Source organism: Myotis daubentonii, chromosome 12 (assembly GCF_963259705.1).
Source record: "Myotis daubentonii chromosome 12, mMyoDau2.1, whole genome shotgun sequence".
NCBI lineage: Eukaryota > Metazoa > Chordata > Mammalia > Chiroptera > Vespertilionidae > Myotis > Myotis daubentonii.
The window spans coordinates 19,651,473-19,669,945 of NC_081851.1; the positions used below are offsets into that span (position 1 = coordinate 19,651,473).

The following is an 18,473-nucleotide window of genomic DNA, read 5'->3' on the forward strand; positions in this document are numbered from 1 at the left end:
GGGCAGAAGTTTCTCTTGAGCCTGAGGCTAAAGTTGCCTTTAGCTCAAAACAATGTGCACACCAGAGAATCCTGGAGTGACTCAGCCAGCCTCCCTGCTCTCCATTGCCCACTGCCCAGACCCTGCCACCAGCCTGGTCCTCAGGGTGCCCCTCCCGGCTCCACCCTAGCCAGCTTCCTGCCTCTGTTTCCCTGAATCAGCCCCAGGTACTGTAATCAGCCCTGCCCACCCGGCCCCACATAGTAACCTCACCACCTCACTGAGACCCTACTATTCCTTGGAAGCCTGTTGTAGCTTAGTCACTTCCTTCTTGAGCCTCTGAGCTGCACACCACCCCCGGCACTTAGAAGGACCCTTCTCCTTTTGCGTGCTGGGGAGGCTGAAATTCAGGGTCTGTGGCCAAATGATTGCCTTCCTGCAGCATGGTTCTCCTCTCGTGTCTGAGGTTGGTGGCTGTGTCCCAGTCCAAGTGCAGTGGGCACACGGGCCTGCGCCTGCTTTACGTCCGGGGTGGGGGAGAGGAGGGGATGGCTGCTTGGCGGACTGCAGAGGTCAGGGGGGCTCCAATGCTGTGGCCCTCCCTCCAAAGGACACGGTCAGTCTGGGGACAGGGAGCCCCCGGGGAGCAGGGGGTTGCTAGCAAGTTAGCTCCCTGGTGAGCTGGCCTGCTGGGGGACTGGCAGCTGCAGGACCCTGCAGTCGGAGCTGGCTCAGAGAGGCCAGGCATGACCCCCAGCCGCACTGCTTCCCCCTCGCTGCATCTCTGTGCCTGCCAGCCTTCCGGTCAGGCCCCCTGGGGGCCTCGCTGCCTGTTGAAGAACAGGCTGGGTCTGCGCAGGGCAGGTGCTGCTGGGGGAGGGGCAGGTGGTCTCCGTCAGGCCTTTGCACTGTGGCATTTGAATTCAAGAAGACTATTCCACAGTGCCAAGTCTGGTACCCTCGAAAGTGGTTCTAGCTTCTGCCCTAAGAAGGCTTCTGTTCTGTGCAAAGAGGCTGCCCCATTTCTGGGTACCACTTGGTGCTCTAGGGGGACGTGATGGCAGGGGAAGCTTTGGGCTGGTTCTGAGCTCCAGCCCCATTCTGGAGCCGCCTCTCCCTCCAGCTCAGCCTCAGGGCCAGTTACCTGCAGATACGGGGCAGGTCAGGGTCATTTCCTGCCACCCTTCCTGTCTCAGACATAGGAGTCTGAGGTGGGGGTGTCCACAGACAGAACCTCAGAGTGCCAGGAGCAGACTGTCTCCACAGTAGGGCCTCTCCTGTCTTTAGGGTGCTACCAGTACCTCCTTTTCTCTGCACAACAGATGAGTGAGCACCCACAGAGTCCAGGGCCCTGGGATCACACCATTCTGACCAAGTGGCACCCCTCAGTCTCTAGGGCAAGAGCAAGGGTATGCGTTGGTGGGTAAGGCGTGCAGATGCCCACCCACAGCCATCACTCTGCCACCGCCTCTTCGCCTGCCTCCTCGTGTCTGCAGGTCTGAATGTCTGGATGGGCTGCACATATGTCTGTGCAAGTGGTGTTCCACCCAGGGGTGAGCTGGGCACCCATGGGCCACGCCCCCCCAATCGAGGAGAGTGGCCCCCAGTGACAGCGCCCACAGATGTAGGTGGCACCTTGAGGAGCAGGGCAGAAGTCAGAGTGGACAGCCCCTCCCTAGCGGCGCTCTTTCCACTGGAGCCCCGGACAGGGCTGGGGCAGCGTGGGCTCTGGAGGGGTTTCTTCCTTTTCTGAAGGAAGGGAGAGCCCTGTGAGTGGGGCCCTGGGCTCCTTAAAGACGCCTCCCAGGAAACTGGCTGGAAGCCCAGCCCTCACCCTGCAGTGTCTGGAAGGAGGACTGGGGTGAGGGACTCAGGGACGCCCCTCTCCTGTGCTCTCTCCAGGTCTGCTACCTGTGCCACAGCCTCCTGACACTCGCTGGGGTGGTGGTCAGCTGCCAAGACATTACTCCAGACCAGCGGGTGAGTCTCCCAAGAGGCTGGGCTACAGTCAGCTGGGGCGGAGCCCACCCTGCTCTCAGGGACTGCAAAGAGGGGCTGAGAAAGAAGCAGCAGCAGCTGGGGGGGGGGGGGGTGGAGCAGGCCTCTGCCTTCTCCTAGCATCCCACGGGGCCTTCTCAGGAGTTACTGACATGTGCCCCAGCACTTGCCCTGTCCCTCTCCTCTTTCCTGCCCGACTTCCCCGGCCGCCCCTCCACGGTGCCTCTGCAGGAAGAGCTGCGGCTGTTGTGTATGCAGTTGGACCGTCACATCAGCACCCATATCCGGGAGAGCCCCCAGGCCATGCACCGGACCACACTCAAGGACCTGGCTACGCAGACCCACATCCGCTGGCAGGAGCTGCTGACCCACTGCCGGCCCCAGGTGGTGCCCCTCTAGCCTCCGGACCTGGGAGGGGAGGGAAGTGGTCAGGCAGCTGACCAGAGCCAGAGCATCCCCCCCCTCCCCCCCGTGTCCACCCCCACTGCAGCTGCTGAGCTTCGGGCTGGAGCGGGCATTGTGGGGGAAGGGAGGGCCTGGAGGCCTTCAGCATTCTTATCAAGAGTGAGATACCAGTGTGGGTGTGTGGCATGGGGTACAGAGAAGCCTCTACTGAGCAGATGCAGAGGAACTTTGCCCAGAGAGGGGAGACCCGGGCACCAGAGGCCCGCCCTGCAGGCTGAAGCTGGCCTGCTCTGCCAGGAGCACTCCCAGCTGCCCGCCCTCCCTCCACCTCTGAAGCACCAACCTCCACACCTCCCCTTCTCACACTGAGGTGATGCTGTTCACAGCTAATACTTATTTCTACACGAGTCCGCACAGCCCCAGAGGGAGGCGGTGTTACTATGCCCCCATTTCACAGAGAGGTTAACTAGCTTGCCCCATCTCACAGGCAGGCAGCGTGTAAATGTCAGAACCGAGGCGCCGGGCAAGCCTGGCACCCACGCCTGTGGCCCTGCCCTGGCATCCTCCCTCTGGCCTCCATCCCTCGAGGAGCAGCGTCGGCTGGCTTAGGGGCACTTCCCTTCGGGGCCCCCAGCCCTTGGTGGAGATGAGCATCCTTTCCTCTGCCTTCTTTCTGCGTGTCCTTCCCCTGTAACCTCTGACATGGGACAGACATGTCGCCACAGGCTGTGGCTTAGGTCTCAGATTTCGCAAGTCCCTGGGAAAGCTGGCGAGTTAACCTCACCCTCAGTCCCCAAGGAACTGGATCACACTAGTCTTTTGGTGGGAAACTGTGTTTGTCATGAAAAGAAGGAAAAGTGATTTGTGGCCTGGCCACACCAGGAGGCAGGCCCACCTCTCACACTGCCCTGGGGCTGCGAACGGCCAGCAGCGAGGGGGTGGAGGGGACCAGGCAGAGGTGTGGCCTGTGGCCTGCTGCCCTGCGCCCTGCCTGGGCTGAGCCCCAGGAGTCCTGTCACTCAGCAACTGGCACAGGGAGGCTGTGCTGGAAGGTGCATGGACACTGGAGAATCAGGGAGCACCAGGGCCCAGGACAACCACACCCTTCCTCACCTTGCAGGCCCAGTGCTTCAGCCCCCGGGAAGACATCTAAAGGAGCAGGGCAGGGGCGGCCCAGGGCTGCGCTCTGCCAGGGAGTGAGCAGGACCCATGGAACTGAAGGAAGCAAGGAATGGGGGCCAGAGGAGGACCATCTGATGAAGCCTGCCTCCACCATGCCCTGACTCCCAGTGCAAGGGACCCTGCCCCTGGCTGCCTGCCCCACCCCGCTCCTGCTCTCCTTCCCTGCCCAGCATGTCCTCCCTGTCCTCCCACCCCCTTCCTCTCTCACGAATGTGAGGTTGCTCTGTGCACACTAAAGCCGAGTTTCACATCAGTGGTTCAGATGGTTTCCTGCAGCCCCTGTCCTGAGGTCTCGCGCCAGTGTCCGGTTTGCTGAATACTCACCTCGGACAGCCATGTGACTGGGCTCCGGCCTTGCTGCCGGAGGTGAGTTTTGTGGGTGCTGATCCCTAACAGGATGCTGAATGTCTTAGACCTGCTCCCCTTGAGAAATGAGTGGGTCTTCCGTACCCCCAGCATCCCATGGGGCCTTCCCAGGAGACCCCGGGTGTCCATTTCCTCCCTCCGTCCACTCCTCCAACCCTGAGCACCCATTTCTAGTCTCTGGCCCCTCCTGACTCTCTGGGGGTTGGGATGGGTATTTGCAGGGGCCACAGAAGTAGAAGGGGAGTAACAAAGGACCACCCCTGCCAACTTGCCTGTGCCCACTCCTCAGTTCAGCCCTAGTGTCTGCCAGTGGAACGTCACCATGACAGGTGCCTAGACTTGGTCCCTTTCCTTTGTCCTTTCAAGGCACGGAGGTCAGGGGAAGGTGGGCTAACTAGGAGAGAGGCTCCCCCAAAATAAAGGACTTTCAGGGCAAGTAGCTCGATTGGCAAAGTCGCAGCACCCCATCACTTCCTGGGCCTCCCTCCTTGGGCGCCAGAGTGCTGGGAGCCGGGGGCATCTATAATTCAGAGGCTGGGTACCGTGCAGGACGCCTCCCTGCCTCGACGCCTCTGCCAAGTGAGAGGTGGAAGAATCCTCTGCCAGGGGACTTGGCTGCCCAGGTGACTGGACCGAGAGTTCTGGTTTCTGTTCCTGGCTGCATCGCAGGCCCCCTTGGCCAGGGCACTACTGAGGCCCCAGGTAGGCCTGCGATACTGCAAAAAGGGCAGGCCGCCTGCACCCTCCCTCAGGGCTGCCCGCTTCTCACACTGTACATCCTGGCAGTTAATCTGCAGCCATTCAGTTCACTCTGGAAACCTGGAAGTCACCTTTGTAATTTCCCTTCTTTGTTTCACTGCCAAGGGCAGAGGGAGCAGGGAGACCTGGGGAGTTTCCAGCTCTCTCTGTGGCTCTTAGAAAGGGATGGCGCTGTCCCTTCGCCGCCGCCGGCTCTGGTTCTCGCACTGCCCCGAACACTCATCCCCCGGAGAGAAATGGACACCAAGGAAAGGAGGTGTTGGTGGCGACTCAGTCGCTCCGGGGGCCTAGCTGTAACCTGAGCAGAGGTGTGCAGTTTGAGGTCACCCAAGGGCATATGCCATCCCCTGGGACCTGTAATGGGCCCTCTCTGGAACTGGCCTGGAGCAGACCTGATCTCAAACTGGTCTGGGGCCAGTTGGAGACTCAGCCTGCTCTCGGCCAATAATTCACAGGTGCTGGTCCTGGCACCCCTGCCCTTTCCAGATGGCGCCCTGGGGAAAGGGAGGGGCATCCTGAGGCTCCTGACCAGCAGCATCCGGGGCTGTGGTGACGGATGTTTTCCTGCTTCCTTTGGGTGATGGTGGCAGGGAGGGGCTGGGAAGGGAAAGGCTTCCCAGGTGGGTGGCTTTGATAACTGTCCTCCAGGAGGAAGTAGAGGGGAAGTCCTTTTCCTCTGTCCCCACTGACCTCAGTCCCAGGCCCTCGGGGAGATCCCTGCAGGGTGGCTGACCCAGGCTTTCTCATTTCCCCTTGGGTTCACAGCAGCTCCAGGCTCCTGGGAAGTAGCCAGGCATGTTGACCAGAGAACCCCAGTGGGAAGCAGGGCTCCTGTCAGCTGCCTCAGAACAGCGGGGAGCGGGGGAAGGGGCTCAAGTGAAGGCCACTCTGGCACAGGACCGATGCATGTGGGGGAGAGTGGAGCCTTGCTTTCCAGGTGTGACTCCTGGGCCCACCTGTGGGGCCAGCCTCAGCTGCCAGTGCATCTGAGCAAACCTCAGAAGGCGTTTAGCGCCGGCCTTTCCTTGACTTGGCCTCAGCAGTTGAGTTAGTGGGGCAAGTAGGAGTGTCAGGGCCTGACGCTGAGGTGGGCACTTCCACTGAATATGCCAGACAGGCCCCAGGGAGGTCGATAGATACACAGTAGTTTTGTTTTTTGTCGTAAAATTTTTATCTTAAGACCCAGGAATTCTCATTTTAGACCAGTTGTGCTTATATTAAAAAGTATGACTCATGCCCGCTGGTATAGCTCAGCAGTTGAGCATCAACCTAGGAACCAAGAGGTCACCTGGTCAGGGTACATGCCCGGGTTGTGGGCTCCATCCCTTTTGAGGGGCATCCAGGAGGCAGCAGATCCATGAGGTTTCTCATCGGTGTTTCTATCTTTCTATCCCTCTCCCTTCCTCTCTCTCAAAAATCAATGAAAACGTTTTTTTTGAAGGATGAATCATGAGCAAATGGTCATGCAGGAAACTCTCCCCTGCTCACTCAGCCCCGGAAAAGGCCAGTACTGGGAGTGAACAGCGCGCAGAGGAAATGGGCGCAGGTGGCAAAGGGGTGTGGGGGCTGCAGCCCTATCTTTGGGGAGGAGCCTTTGGAAGGGAAGGGCTCCCTGGAGTCTGTTATTGGAACACAGAAGCCTGCCTTGGGGTACGCAGAAGACTGTCCCTGCCAGTGAAACCAAACCACCGTCTGAAACTTTCCACTGGGGCTATCTTGCAGGAGGAGCTCAAGTCTCTGTCTGGTAACCCTCACACCTAGTGGGTGGCCGTGGGGGAGGGGCTGGAAGGGGAGGCAGAACAGCAGGAAATGGAGCATTTGGGGGCTAAAAGTTGCCCGGATCCAATGTGACTTAGTGGAAAGATGGATTTGGAGTCCCAGAGCCCAATTTAACATTCTGACCTTGTTTATATCTATGTGACTTCAAGCAGGTCTCTCTCAGACTCACTCTATCTACAAAGTAGGACAAACAATGCCCACTTTTACAAAGTGGTCCTGAGGGTGGAGCGGAAGAAAATGTAGAGGCGGCAGGTTGCAAAGTCTACAGCACAGAACAGTGAGGGGATCTGCATACAGGTCGCCACTTAAATGGATACCGAGTGTCCCCGACTGAGGTCATACACGGCCTCTCCCTCCACCGCTGAGGCAGAGCCTGCTGCCCACCCGGCCTAGCGGCTGGCTGCTCCCTGTCTCCAGCATCTCCACAGCTACACAGCTTTCCTCTGGCGGAAAGGAGCTGCGAAATGTGACCAGAGCGGGAGAAGGGGCCTTTATGTGCACCGGCAAAGACCCAGTTACTGAGTCCAAACTGGGCTGCCTCCCCAGTTATCTCCTCTACTCTTCTGGTCTCTGCTCTTCAGACGCCAAGTTTAAACCCAGAACAAAAGCTTCTGTCTGGACTGATTTATAATCCAGATCTGCTGATGGGGCCCGAAAGCATTCCTCCCCTGCAGGGCTGCAGCAGGCTTAAGGCAACCACCCTAGCCTCGGGGCCTCTCTTCGCCTCTGCCCTCTGCTCCTGGCCAGGAGGTGGCATCTCTCTGGGTGCTGGCCTCTGTCCACCTCCCAGTTCGGAGGACCAGCTGGCAACATCACCCAGTTACTTCTAGGAGCGGCTGTGGGCGGAGACTGGCGGTTCTGAAGGTGGCAGATCTGCAGCGTGGCTACCCTCAGCCCCTTTCATCTGAACATCGGGGCTGTCGATTGTTAGCCCACCGGAGGCACAGAAGGAATCCTTTCCTGGAGTAGCTCTGTGCCCTCGGCTAGAGGGAGCTGGGCCAGGGGCGCCGAGTGGGGTCCCCGTGCCTGTGGAGGAAAAGCCAGGGCAGTGTCTCCGCAGACAGGGGTCTTCCTGGCCACGGAGGCCCGTGCAGTCCGGCTGCAGGGCCGGCGGTCGGCCCAGAGGAGGGGCCGCGCTCCCCGGCGCCGCTCTCGCACACTCGCCCCGAGGCCCCTCCCGAGCCCGGCCGCGTAGCCCCGGTGGGCCCGGGAGACACTTCGAGAGGCCGGTGAGTCCGCTTCCCCGGACAATGCCGGCGCCCGTCCCGCCCCCCTCCGGAGCCACGGAGCGCCCGCGACTCCCGCGCGCGGCCGGCAGGGCAGGGGCTGGACGCGGGGACGGACCTCGGGGAGCGAAGCGGGCCGGCGGGCCGCAGCCCCTCCCGGGCCGGCCTCCGGGGCCCGCCCTCGAGCCCCCGCCTGACGTCAGGGGAGGGGCGGGGTGGCGGCCGTAAGAGAAAGAGCCGGCGGCCGCCGCGGTGGCGCGCGGAGCCCGAGCTCAGGGCGCCGAGCCGAGCGGGACCGAGGGCGGCGGCGCAGGGGCCGCGGAGGGGGCGCGCGGGCGGGGCGGCGGGGTCGGAGCCGAGCGTGCGGGCGGCGCCAGGGACTCCAGCCGCGAGGAGACGGTGAGCGAGGCCAGGGCGGCGCGGGGCGAAGCCGCGGGGCTCCGGGCGCCGCTTTGTCCCCCTTCTCGGGCAGGGGCCGCCTCACGCGCGAGGCCGGGATCTCGGGGCGCAGGAAAGGGCAGGGGGGGGGGCCGTTGTCCGCTCGAGATCCTCCTTGCGCCCCCGGCGGGGGCTTGGAGCGGGGCCAGCAGCGCCTGCAGCCAGGGGTCCTGGGCGCGGACTGGCCCGGGAGCGGGGCTGGGAGGAGGGTCCCTCGTGCAGTCGGGTCCGCGGCCGGGATCCTCTCCGGGCCCCCGAGCTGCCCCCGCTCCCCCACCCCCGATGGAAAGTTTGGGGCGGGCTTGGACCGAGGCCAATGTTGTGGGATCGGATTTCCCCGCCGTGGCCCCCCGCCCGTTCCGCCCGGGAGGCGGGGTGTCCTGGAAAGCCAGCTCCCGAGCTCAGCCGGCCCTGTCCCCGCTGGACCGCTCGCCCATCGGCCGCCGTTCGTGGTGGGCAAGGGTGAGGGGCTACCCCCGGGACCCCGCGCCCCTGCACCCACCTCGAGGCCGCCCCGACTTCCCTGGTGGGGGCACACCCGCGCGCGCCGCGGAGTCCGGCCCAGCCTGGGGTAAGGGACAGAGGGAGGCTGGGGTGTTGGGGACCCCGCAGGGTGAGCGTGTCCCCAGCCCCCCGCCCTTCCCGCGCGGGGTCCTGGGCCGACAGGGGGCGTCCGCAGGCCGGTCTCCGGCACGCTTCTTGCGCGGCTGCTTTGTTTGCATTCAAATCCCCGAGCTGGGGGGGGGGGGGGGGGGGGGGGGGGAGGGGACAGGGACGGGGTCTTGGCGGGGACCCTTTGTTTTGGGGTTAACACGCCCCGGCTTGTGTGTCTCCGTGCCCGGCCTTGCAGGCCTGCAGCGGCGGCAATGAGCGCAGTCGGCCCGGCCGGGCGGGGGGCGCGATCCGGGTGGGAACGCTCGTCAGGCCCCGCGCGGCACCCGCGGTTCCCCGGGAGCCCCCCGCGCCCCTCGCCCGGGCCTGCCCTTCCCCGCCCCGCCGGAGGGCGCCGCCGTGTCCCGGGCGCGGCTGCTGTCCCACCGCCCCCAGCCCAAGGGCCGGTGTCCTCGGAGGCCGTTCGAGGGACGGAGGAGGCGCTGGTCACTCCACGCCCATCCTATCCACTTCCTGCCTCCCCTCCTGGGCAACAAAGGGGCCCCGGGAAGCGCGGCCCGCAGCCCCGGCCGCTCCGGCCCTGCCCATGGAGAGCGGGTCTCGGGCTCGGCCCGCCATTGTCTGCGCTGGGGGCGGGGAGAGGCTGGCAGGACCCCCGCCCCGGTCTCCAGCCCCCCGCCCGCCCGCCACGTGCCCCCTCACCGCGCCTCGGGCTCACGTCCCAGAACGAGTCTTGGGCCGGCTGGGGGAGTCTTGGGCCGGCTGGAGCCCCGGCAGGGTCAAGTCTTGCTTCCAAAGGTTACTTTCAAAAATCATCGAACCTGTCAGGCTTGGTATGGGGGAGGGGACCCTTTTTATTTTCTTAAACAACTTCCTGTTGAGGAGAGGGAATGGGGGAGGGCCTCCTCCCCCCCTCGGCCCCACCCCTTCAGGGAGACTCCCTGGTCCTTTGGAGGCGGGAGGGGGGCTCAGGTGTGAGAGGGCACTCGGTCTCTGCTCCTAGGACTGGGGCAGGGCGAGGGGGCTCCTAGGGGGCCTGAGCCCGGCTGTCCTGGCAGTGCCTTCCGGTCTGTGCGCGGGCTGATTCTGACCCTTTTCTTTCCCCCAGCAGGGCAGCTGGCCTGGAGCTTTAGCCAGGCGCGTGCCATGGCCCCACACTGGGCTGGCTGGCTGCTGGCTGTGGGGCTGTGGGGCCTGGGCTTTGGGGCTGAGATGTGGTGGAACCTGGTGCCCCGCAAGACCGTCTCTTCTGGGGGTGAGTGTCTGAAATCAGAGGAGACAGACCAGCTGGGGAGAGGGGCCAGGAGGGAAGAGACGCTGAGGTTGCCCCCTTGACTGTGCCGGCTTCACTCTGCTGTCAAGGCCCGCCCACGGGTGTGACCCAGTTTCGACCCCAGGGGCTTAGAACTGGTGGTCCAGCCCAGGACCTGGGCTACCCCCTGCCTCTGATGCTCAGGACCCGCAGGCCCCATTCTGCATCCCTCTCCCCGTGCCTGCCTTCTGACATTGCCACTCTCACTGAGAGTCCAGCCAGAGAGTCCGGAACCCGCGTAAGCTTGCAGCCAAGGCCTGCGACCTGGTGGCCCTGGGTGGGTGTGTGTGCACGTGCTCATGTGGGAGAACCACGGACCTGACAGCCCTTACTGTGCGCGCACCTGCACCAAGGGGTGATGTCAGGTGTTTGTATCATCCCTGCGCTCTGGGGACCTGGGATGAGCTCACCTCCCACAGGCGGCACTCAGGTGCTAATGAAGCCCTTCCTTACTTGACTGTGTCTGGGCCCATTTTTGGCTCCAAAGACTAAGCTTGTTTAGGGGGACCCTGAGGACGGGCCAGCAGCTATTTGGGAGCCAACATAGGGGTCCTGTGACTATGTGAATGCCCTAGTGCCCTGCCTGGCTTCCCAGCCCCCAGGCGTCAGCACCCTCTCTGGTCCCAGCCTCCGGTCTCCCCTCCATCCCCGCCTGATCCAGGGGCCAGCTGTGCTGGTATGTCGGGCAGCCTGGATTTGTCTGAGTGGAGTGGGGGGGGGGGGGGGGGGTTCTAAGACAAGGAGCGCTCACAACTTCGGTATGCCCTGCCCTGCGGGGTCAGGGGCGGGGTCTGGCTGGACTCTGATGTGGGCAGTGGGCAGCAGAGCAAAGAAGGAAGAGGCAGCTGTGGAGCTGGGAAGGAGAATGCCCAGCTCTGCAGCCAGAGGCGCTGCTGGCCTGAGAGTGGGAGCCATAATTCTGATGGCTTCCTCTGGCCGGAAGCTGTGGCTGAGATGTCCTTCCTTCCTCCTCACAGCTCAGATGTGCCTCCTCCCGGGCTTTTCCCAGGGAAAGCAAGGAGGCCCACAGGAGCTGTCACCAGGCGGCAACTCAGGAAATGCGCTTTATTGCCCTCAGGGCACTGGGCTGCATTGCTTGTGGGGGTGCTAGCCCTAATGTGGGGAACAAGGACAAGTAGGCCCAGGAGACCATTGCATAGAGCAGCGATTTTTCAACCTTTTTCATCTCATGACACACATAAATTAATTACTAAAATTCTGTGGCACACCAAAAAGATAGTATTGTATTTTTGGCCAGTCTGACCCCCCCCCCCCCCAAAAAAAAAATATATATATAATTTTGATTCATTTATACGGGATGGCTACTGTTATATTGCCTATTGTCATTTTTTGTATTGGACAATCCAAGGGAAAAGTGGTCAGTGCCCCTGACTAAAATAGTTGGGCATGGTTTTTGTTGTTAACCTCACCTGAGGGATATTTTTCCATTGATTTTTAGGGAGAGTGAAAGGGAGAGGGAAAGACAGAGAGAAACATCGATGTGAGAGAAACACATCGATTGGTTGCCTCCTGCACGAGCCCTGACCAGGGCCCGACTGGGGAAGAGCCTGCAACCAAGGTACGTGTCCTTGTCCGGAATCGAACCCGGGGCCCTTTAGTCTGCAGGCTCAAGCTCTATCTACTGAGCCAAACCGGCTAGGGCAGGTATTGCATATTTTAAAAATCTTATGGCACACTGGTTGAAAATTTCTGGTGTAGAGGAAGGCTGATTTGGGGTGGGGGGGTGCCTGGAGCCCTAAAAAGGCCCACCTATCCACAGCCTTGCTCACTCCCATCTTGTCCCTGCAGAGCTTGCCCCCGTGGTGCGGCGGTTCTCCCAAACGGGCATCCAGGACTTTCTGACGCTGACCCTGACCGAGCAGACCGGGCTCCTGTATGTTGGGGCCCGGGAGACCCTGTTTGCCTTCAGCGTGGAGGCTCTGGAGCTGCAAGGAGTGGTGAGAGGTGGGGGAGCGGGAGGCATACAGGCCCATGACAGGCAGGACCCCAGAGGCTCATGGTCAGGCTGCCCCTTGGGAATTTGCTGGGTCTGCAAGGCCACTGTGGGCGGAGTGCGCAGGTTGTCTTGCCGTCAGCAGCACTCATTAGGTTTTGCTGCCATGGGGCCGTGTGGAGCCTGTGTCCTCTATGAAGTCAGATCCCAGGGTCGGGGACCATGTACTGTCACTTGGTATTCCTGTGGCTGCCACAGGCCATGCGTGGGCACGTGCTCACTGTACACCTGTGACGTTGCTGCGGTGCCCGTCCTGTCCCCAGATCTCGTGGGCAGCTCCTGTGGAGAAGAAGACCGAGTCAGAAAGGGAAGAACAACCAGGTGCGTGCTTGGGACAGACCAAGGGAGCTGGGGGCAGGAGCCTTTGTCTCTCCTTGGCTGGGCCTCATGGCTCACGCTCTGCCCAGGGCTCACTTTTCATTCCTGGTCTGGGTCCTGAACTCCGTCCAGTGTCCCCCATTCTCGGCCCTCCTCTTTTAACTGGACCCCCCATTCTCGGGCCCTCTTTTAACTAGACCCCCCATTCTCGGGCCCTCTTTTAACTGGACCCCCATTCTCGGGCCCTCTTTTAACTAGACCCCCCATTCTCGGGCCCTCTTTTAACTAGACCCCCCATTCTCGGGCCCTCTTTTAACTGGACCCCCCATTCTTGGGCCCTCTTTTAACTGGACCCCCCATTCTCTTTTAAATGGATCCACTTTTCTTCCCAGACGGAGTGTTTCAACTTCATCCGCTTCCTGCAGCCGTACAACGCGTCCCACCTGTATGTGTGTGGCACCTACGCCTTCCAGCCCAAGTGCGCCTACATCGTGAGTGCTGCCCCTCCCTCTGCCCTGCGTGTGCTGCTCTGAACGCCGGGCCTTCTGCACCTCACTCTCTGTCTCTTCCCTGCCTCAGGACATGGTCACCTTCACCTTGGAGCGTGGAGCCTTTGAGGATGGGAAGGGGAAGTGTCCCTACGACCCGGCTAAGGGCCACACTGGCCTCCTTGTGGGTGAGTTCCCACCTGCGGTAGGCTGGGTGTCCCCCAGGGCTCATTCCCATCCGGGGCTGTATGGCCTGCATGTATGCTCACCTGGTCTGGCTGATCCTTTCTCCATAGATGGCGAGCTGTACTCGGCCACACTCAACAACTTCCTGGGCACAGAGCCCATCATCCTACGTAACATGGGGCCCCACCATCCCATGAAGACAGAGTACCTGGCCTTCTGGCTCAACGGTGAGCCCCTAGGAGCTGGAGCTGGTGTGGGCACTGGGGGAGCTCTGGGGGGAGGCATCACTAGGGCCTCGCTAAGTCTCCCCCCCTTCCCGTAGAACCTCATTTTGTTGGCTCTGCCTACGTCCCGGAGAGCGTGGGGAGCCTGACTGGGGACGATGACAAGGTCTACTTCTTCTTCAGCGAGCGGGCCTTGGAGTACAACTGCTACATGGAGCAGGTGGTGGCCCGTGTGGCCCGGGTCTGCAAGGTACAGTCTGTGGCGGTGAGTGCTGGGAGCCCTGCCAGCCGGGCAGGGCTGACTGCCAGTGTCTCCTTGCCATCTGCCAGGGAGACGTGGGGGGCGCACGGACCCTGCAGAAGAAGTGGACCACCTTCCTGAAGGCACACCTGGTGTGCTCGGCCCCCAGTCGCCACCTCTACCTCAGCCACCTACAGGCACTGCACACCCTGCAGGGCACCTCCTGGCACAACACCACCTTCTTTGCGGTTTTCCGGGCACGATGGTGAGCTGGCCAGGAGTCACTGGGGGTGGGGAGAAGCAGGTCTTCAGGTTAGGGATGGTTTGTGGTGCAGGCCTCTGGGCGAGGCCGGCTGGCCAGTTATCTGGACGCCAAGGAGGATGTTGGGCATCTGCTCCCAGTGGGACGTGGGTACCAAGCCCGACCCTTGGGGTCCCTCCCTTGCTGTGACAGGGGTGATGTGGACCTGTCAGCAGTCTGTGAGTACCAGTTGGAAGAGATTCAGAGGGTGTTCGAGGGTCCCTACAAGGAGTACCACGAGCAATCCCAGAAGTGGGGCCGCTACACCGACCCAGTACCCAGCCCCCGGCCGGGCTCGGTGAGTTGCCCCCGAGGGTGCACTGCTGCCCTCAGCCCCTGTGCTATTCCCATTGACTGACCGCCCTCCCCGGCCCCAATCTCCAGTGCATCAACAACTGGCACCGTCACCACGGCTACACCAGTTCTCTGGAGCTGCCCGACAACACCCTCAACTTCATCAAGAAACACCCCCTATTGGAGGAGCAGGTGAGGCCCCTCTGGGGCCGGCCCCTGCTCGTAAAGAAGGACACCAACTTCACCCACCTGGTGGCTGACCGGGTCACGGGGCTTGATGGAGCCTCCTATACAGTGCTGTTCATTGCCACAGGTAGGCACGTGGCATGCGGGCCTAGCTGCTAGAGGCTGGCTGAAGGCCTGTGTGCCCGGATAGGGTGTTATCACCTCACCTGGGGATGCCCGGGGCCCGTGGGCTCTCTCTTTGACACCTGTCCTTCCCCAACCCCCTCACAGGAGACGGCTGGCTACTTAAGGCTGTCAGCCTGGGGCCCTGGGTCCACCTGATCGAGGAGCTGCAGGTGTTTGACCAGGAGCCTGTGAAAAGCCTGGTCCTGTCCCGGAGCAAGGTAATCGTCAGGCCCCGCCCACAGCCCTTCCTCCACCTTCCCCAGTCTGTGCTTGGCCCTTTCAGGGCAGGGGAGGCGCTCCAGCACCCTCGCTCAGCTGGGGGCGAGCTCCAGGTCAGCCCCAGTGGATCCTGCTCCCCGGAGGCCGTGTACATGGCCAGGTCCCAGCGAGGCTGCGTTGCCCCCCCAGTCCTGACCCCATACCTTGCCCCCTTCCCTGAGGTGCACTCGGCACCTTTCCCTTTTCTGGCCATTTGCCGCATCTAAAGTTTCACCTGCTCCCCTTTTACCAACTGTTGTGGCTCCAATTGTTCCCCGGAACATGGAATGATGGTAGAAAGAAAGTCTGGGTGAAGAAACACAGATTAGCAGTCACCATGCAGACAGGAAAACACCTTATGCTCGGCTGGTACTATTGTGAGGGCTGCCGGGCCTTGCGGAAAACATACTTCCTGCACTATTTATACCGCACTGGAGCCGTGTGTGTGTGTGTGTGTGTGTGTGTGAGTGTGAGTGTGTGATTATACACAGCACCACGGGGCTACTCTTCCTCTCCAGTCAGGTCACCTTTATGAGGTGCTTAGGATGGGGTCTGGCTTGTAATAAGCCCTCCCTGCGTTCTTTGGTCCTTAGATTTCCATCCTTGGTTCACCCTTCTCTTGGCCCCTTTTGCCTTGTGCTGCCCCCAGCAGTCCCAGCTGTGCCCATGCTGTGTCCGGGCCTGGTGGGCCCTCTCCTATGCCCACTGCTTCTCTTGCAGAAGCTGCTGTTTGCAGGTTCCCGCTCACAGTTGGTTCAGCTACCCCTGGCCGACTGCGTGAAGTACCGCTCCTGTGCCGACTGCATCCTCGCTCGGGACCCCTACTGCGCCTGGAGCGTCAACGCCAGCCGCTGTGTGGCCGTGGGCGGGCGCTCTGGGTGAGCGGGACTCTCCTATGGGGACCAGGAGGGGAGGCAGGTGGTGGGAGCAGGGATGCTGATGGACCCTCTTCCCCAACCAGATCCCTGCTGATCCAGCAAGTGACAATCTCAGACACCTCGGGCATCTGCAACTTCCGTGGCAGTAAGAAAGGTGAGCCGCCTCTGTCCCACTCCCAGCGGGATGGGCCCTGGGCCAGAGCTGGAGTGTCTGCACTTCCCTTTGGCCCTGGGTTTCCTGCACTGACTCTGCTCCCTCTCCTCTCCCGGCGCTGCAGTCAGGCTCACGCCCAAGAACATCACGGTGGTGGCGGGCACAGACCTGGTGCTGCCCTGCCGCCTGTCTTCCAACCTGGCCCATGCCCGATGGACCTTTGGGGGCCGGGACCTCCCTGTGGAACAGCCTGGCTCCTTCCTCTACGATGCTCGGCTCCAGGCCCTGGTCGTGATGGCCGCCCAGCCCCGCCACGCCGGGGCCTACCACTGCTTTTCGGAGGAGCAGGGCGCACGGCTGGCTGCCGAAGGCTACCTGGTTGCCGTGGTGGCCGGCTCCTCGCTGACCCTGGAGGCCCGGGCCCCCCTGGAAAACCTGGGGCTGGTGTGGCTGGCCGTGGTGGCCCTGGGGGCCGTGTGCCTGGTGCTGCTGCTGCTCGTCTTGTCACTGCGCCGGCGGTTGCGTGAGGAGCTGGAGAAAGGTGCCAAGGCGGCAGAGAGGACCCTGGTGTACCCTCTGGAGCTTCCCAAGGAGCCCACCAGCCCCCCCTTCCGCCCTGGCCCCGAGACTGATGAGAAGCTCTGGGACCCCGTTGGCTACTACTATTCAGATGGCTCCCTCAAGATTGTGCCTGGACACGCCCGCTGCCAGCCGGGGACTGGGCCCCCTTCCCCGCCTCCTGGCATCCCTGGCCAGCCCCTGCCATCCCCAACCCGGCTTCACCTGGGGGGTGGGCGGAACTCAAATGCCAACGGTTATGTGCGCTTACAGCTAGGTGGGGAGGACCACAGCGAGGGGCTTGGGCACCCCTTGCCCGAGCTGGCGGACGAGATGAGGCGCAAACTGCACCAGCGCCAGCCCCTACCGGACTCCAATCCCGAGGAGTCCTCGGTATGAGGGACCCCACGTCGGTGGGGCAGCCTGGGGGCCGTGGCTCCTACTTTTGCACAGGCACCAGCTACCTCAGGGACATGGCGTGGGCACCTGCTCTACTGGGACGGATCCTGCCCAGCACCTGCTCGCCCATGAGGACCTGCTCTGCTCAGCACGGGCACTGCCACTTGGTGTGGCTCACCAAGGCACCAGCCGCCACACGGCGTCTTCCTCCTCTCTGTGAGGGGCTGTGAATCACAGACACGGGACCCCAGCAGCCAAACCTTCAGGACAGAAGTTGGAGATATGGGTGTGTTTGTGTATGTGTGTGTGTGCACGTGGGTGTGTTTGTGTGACGTCTTCTGTTTCCGTGGAGTCTTCCCTTGGCCTGGGGTCCTCCTGGTGAGTCATTGGAGCTATGAAGGGGAAGGGGTCGATCACTTTGCTTCTCTTACCCCCACTGTCCCCAGGAGGGGCAGGGATGTACATATGGGGGTGGGCCGGGCAGGGTGCTGTGCCCCTGGGGGAGTGCAGGGCTCTGGGGTGGGCCTCGTCCTGCTTCCAGGGTGGTGAATGTTTTCAGGGTTCGGGGGAGGGAGTGGAACCTCCTGTGTGTTTGGGGGAAGGGAGGGAGGGCCTCCCAGTGGCCCTGGGGTTCCTGGTATTTTGTACGTGCCCCCCTGACAGGGCTGGGAGAGGTGTGGGGGGGGAGAGGGTGGGCATGCTGTGGCTATGGCATATCCTCTCCCAGACCTGGAGGAGGGCTCCTAACAGTGTAACTTATTGTGTCCCCGCGTATTTATTTGTTGTAAATATTTGAGTATTTTTATATTGACAAATAAAATGGAGAAAATGAAGCTGACTGGAATGAGACATTTTGGGGCTAAACCCTGAGTGCCAAGAGGGAAGGCTCCCTGTGGGACGGGCTGGACCATCCCACTCCCCATGGTCTGGGCCGCCGGCCTGAGCCCCTCCAGAGGGGCGACGGGACTCCAGGGTCCCCCCCCCCAAGGGGTGGCCGTGGGGAGGGAGCCAGCCTTGGCTTCTGGCCCGAGGGAGAAGCAGGGAACTGGGAGTCACAGCGGAGAGGAACTGACTTCCCAGAAGCGGGAAGGGCAGGGGGGCGAGCGGGGGGCCGCCCCCTGGACGCCCTGGAGGCCGCGGGCGGGCGCTGGCTGAGGCTGGGCCGCCGGGAGGAGGCGGTTCCGCCCCCGCTCTCCAGGCTGCAGCTTCGGGCACTGGAGGCGGGACCGGGCCAACCAGCGCGCACTGCGGTGGCTGCCGCCTACAGGCCTGGGTGCCGCGTCCTGCACGCGCGGGGGCTGCTGTGGCCACAACGGGCTGCAGCGCCGGGTCCTGGCTGCGGGACACCCGCTGGGGCCTGCGACGCCGTTCTGGTGTCTGAGGGCTGAGTCTGCCAACGGCGCCACTGGGACGGGGTTCCGCCCAACCTGAGCCCCGTCCCTGCCCGCGGGAGTGACAGCGGCTCCTGCCTCCCACGGGTTTTTCAGACTTGGGCCAGGCCGGCGTGAGGAGCGAGAGTGCCCTGAGGCCTTCCCAGCGGCGGCGGCGAGCCTCCTTCCTGGGCCCTGGGTGGTGCGGGAGGCGGGGAAGGACCTGGGGGTGCGCCCCGCCCCGCCCCGCCCCGCCCCGCGCCCCGCCCCGCCCCGCACTCAGTCTCCGCCGGGCCTGGGGCGCCCCCGTGCGGCCGTCTCGGGCGAGGCGCGCAGCTCGGGTCCCGCCCCGCCGTCCGATTGGCTCTTGTGTGAGAGCCCGG

At 62.7% G+C, this 18,473-nt stretch overlaps 2 protein-coding genes across 2 annotated transcripts in view; both read left to right on the forward strand.

Annotated features, from left to right (window-relative positions):
* FAM178B (family with sequence similarity 178 member B) overlaps positions 1–3,971 on the forward strand; it is a 104,991-nt gene extending 101,020 nt beyond the window's left edge. The window contains exons 15-17 of the mRNA XM_059659063.1: positions 1,882–1,959; positions 2,209–2,361; positions 3,503–3,971. Coding sequence (XP_059515046.1) covers positions 1,882–1,959; positions 2,209–2,361; positions 3,503–3,535 — 264 coding nt within the window. The 3' untranslated portion in view covers positions 3,536–3,971. The remainder of the gene's footprint in view (positions 1–1,881; positions 1,960–2,208; positions 2,362–3,502) is intronic.
* Positions 3,972–8,117: 4,146 nt separating this feature from the next.
* Positions 8,118–17,553, forward strand: SEMA4C (semaphorin 4C). The gene is given in 16 exon segments (XM_059659055.1): positions 8,118–8,703; positions 9,853–9,999; positions 11,866–12,014; positions 12,334–12,368; positions 12,370–12,391; positions 12,781–12,879; positions 12,968–13,064; positions 13,173–13,289; positions 13,385–13,536; positions 13,617–13,792; positions 13,982–14,126; positions 14,213–14,435; positions 14,579–14,691; positions 15,452–15,609; positions 15,693–15,763; positions 15,888–17,553. Coding segments are annotated over 16 exon segments (2,826 nt in total). The 5' UTR covers positions 8,118–8,414; the 3' UTR covers positions 16,721–17,553.
* Positions 17,554–18,473: the final 920 nt, after the last annotated feature.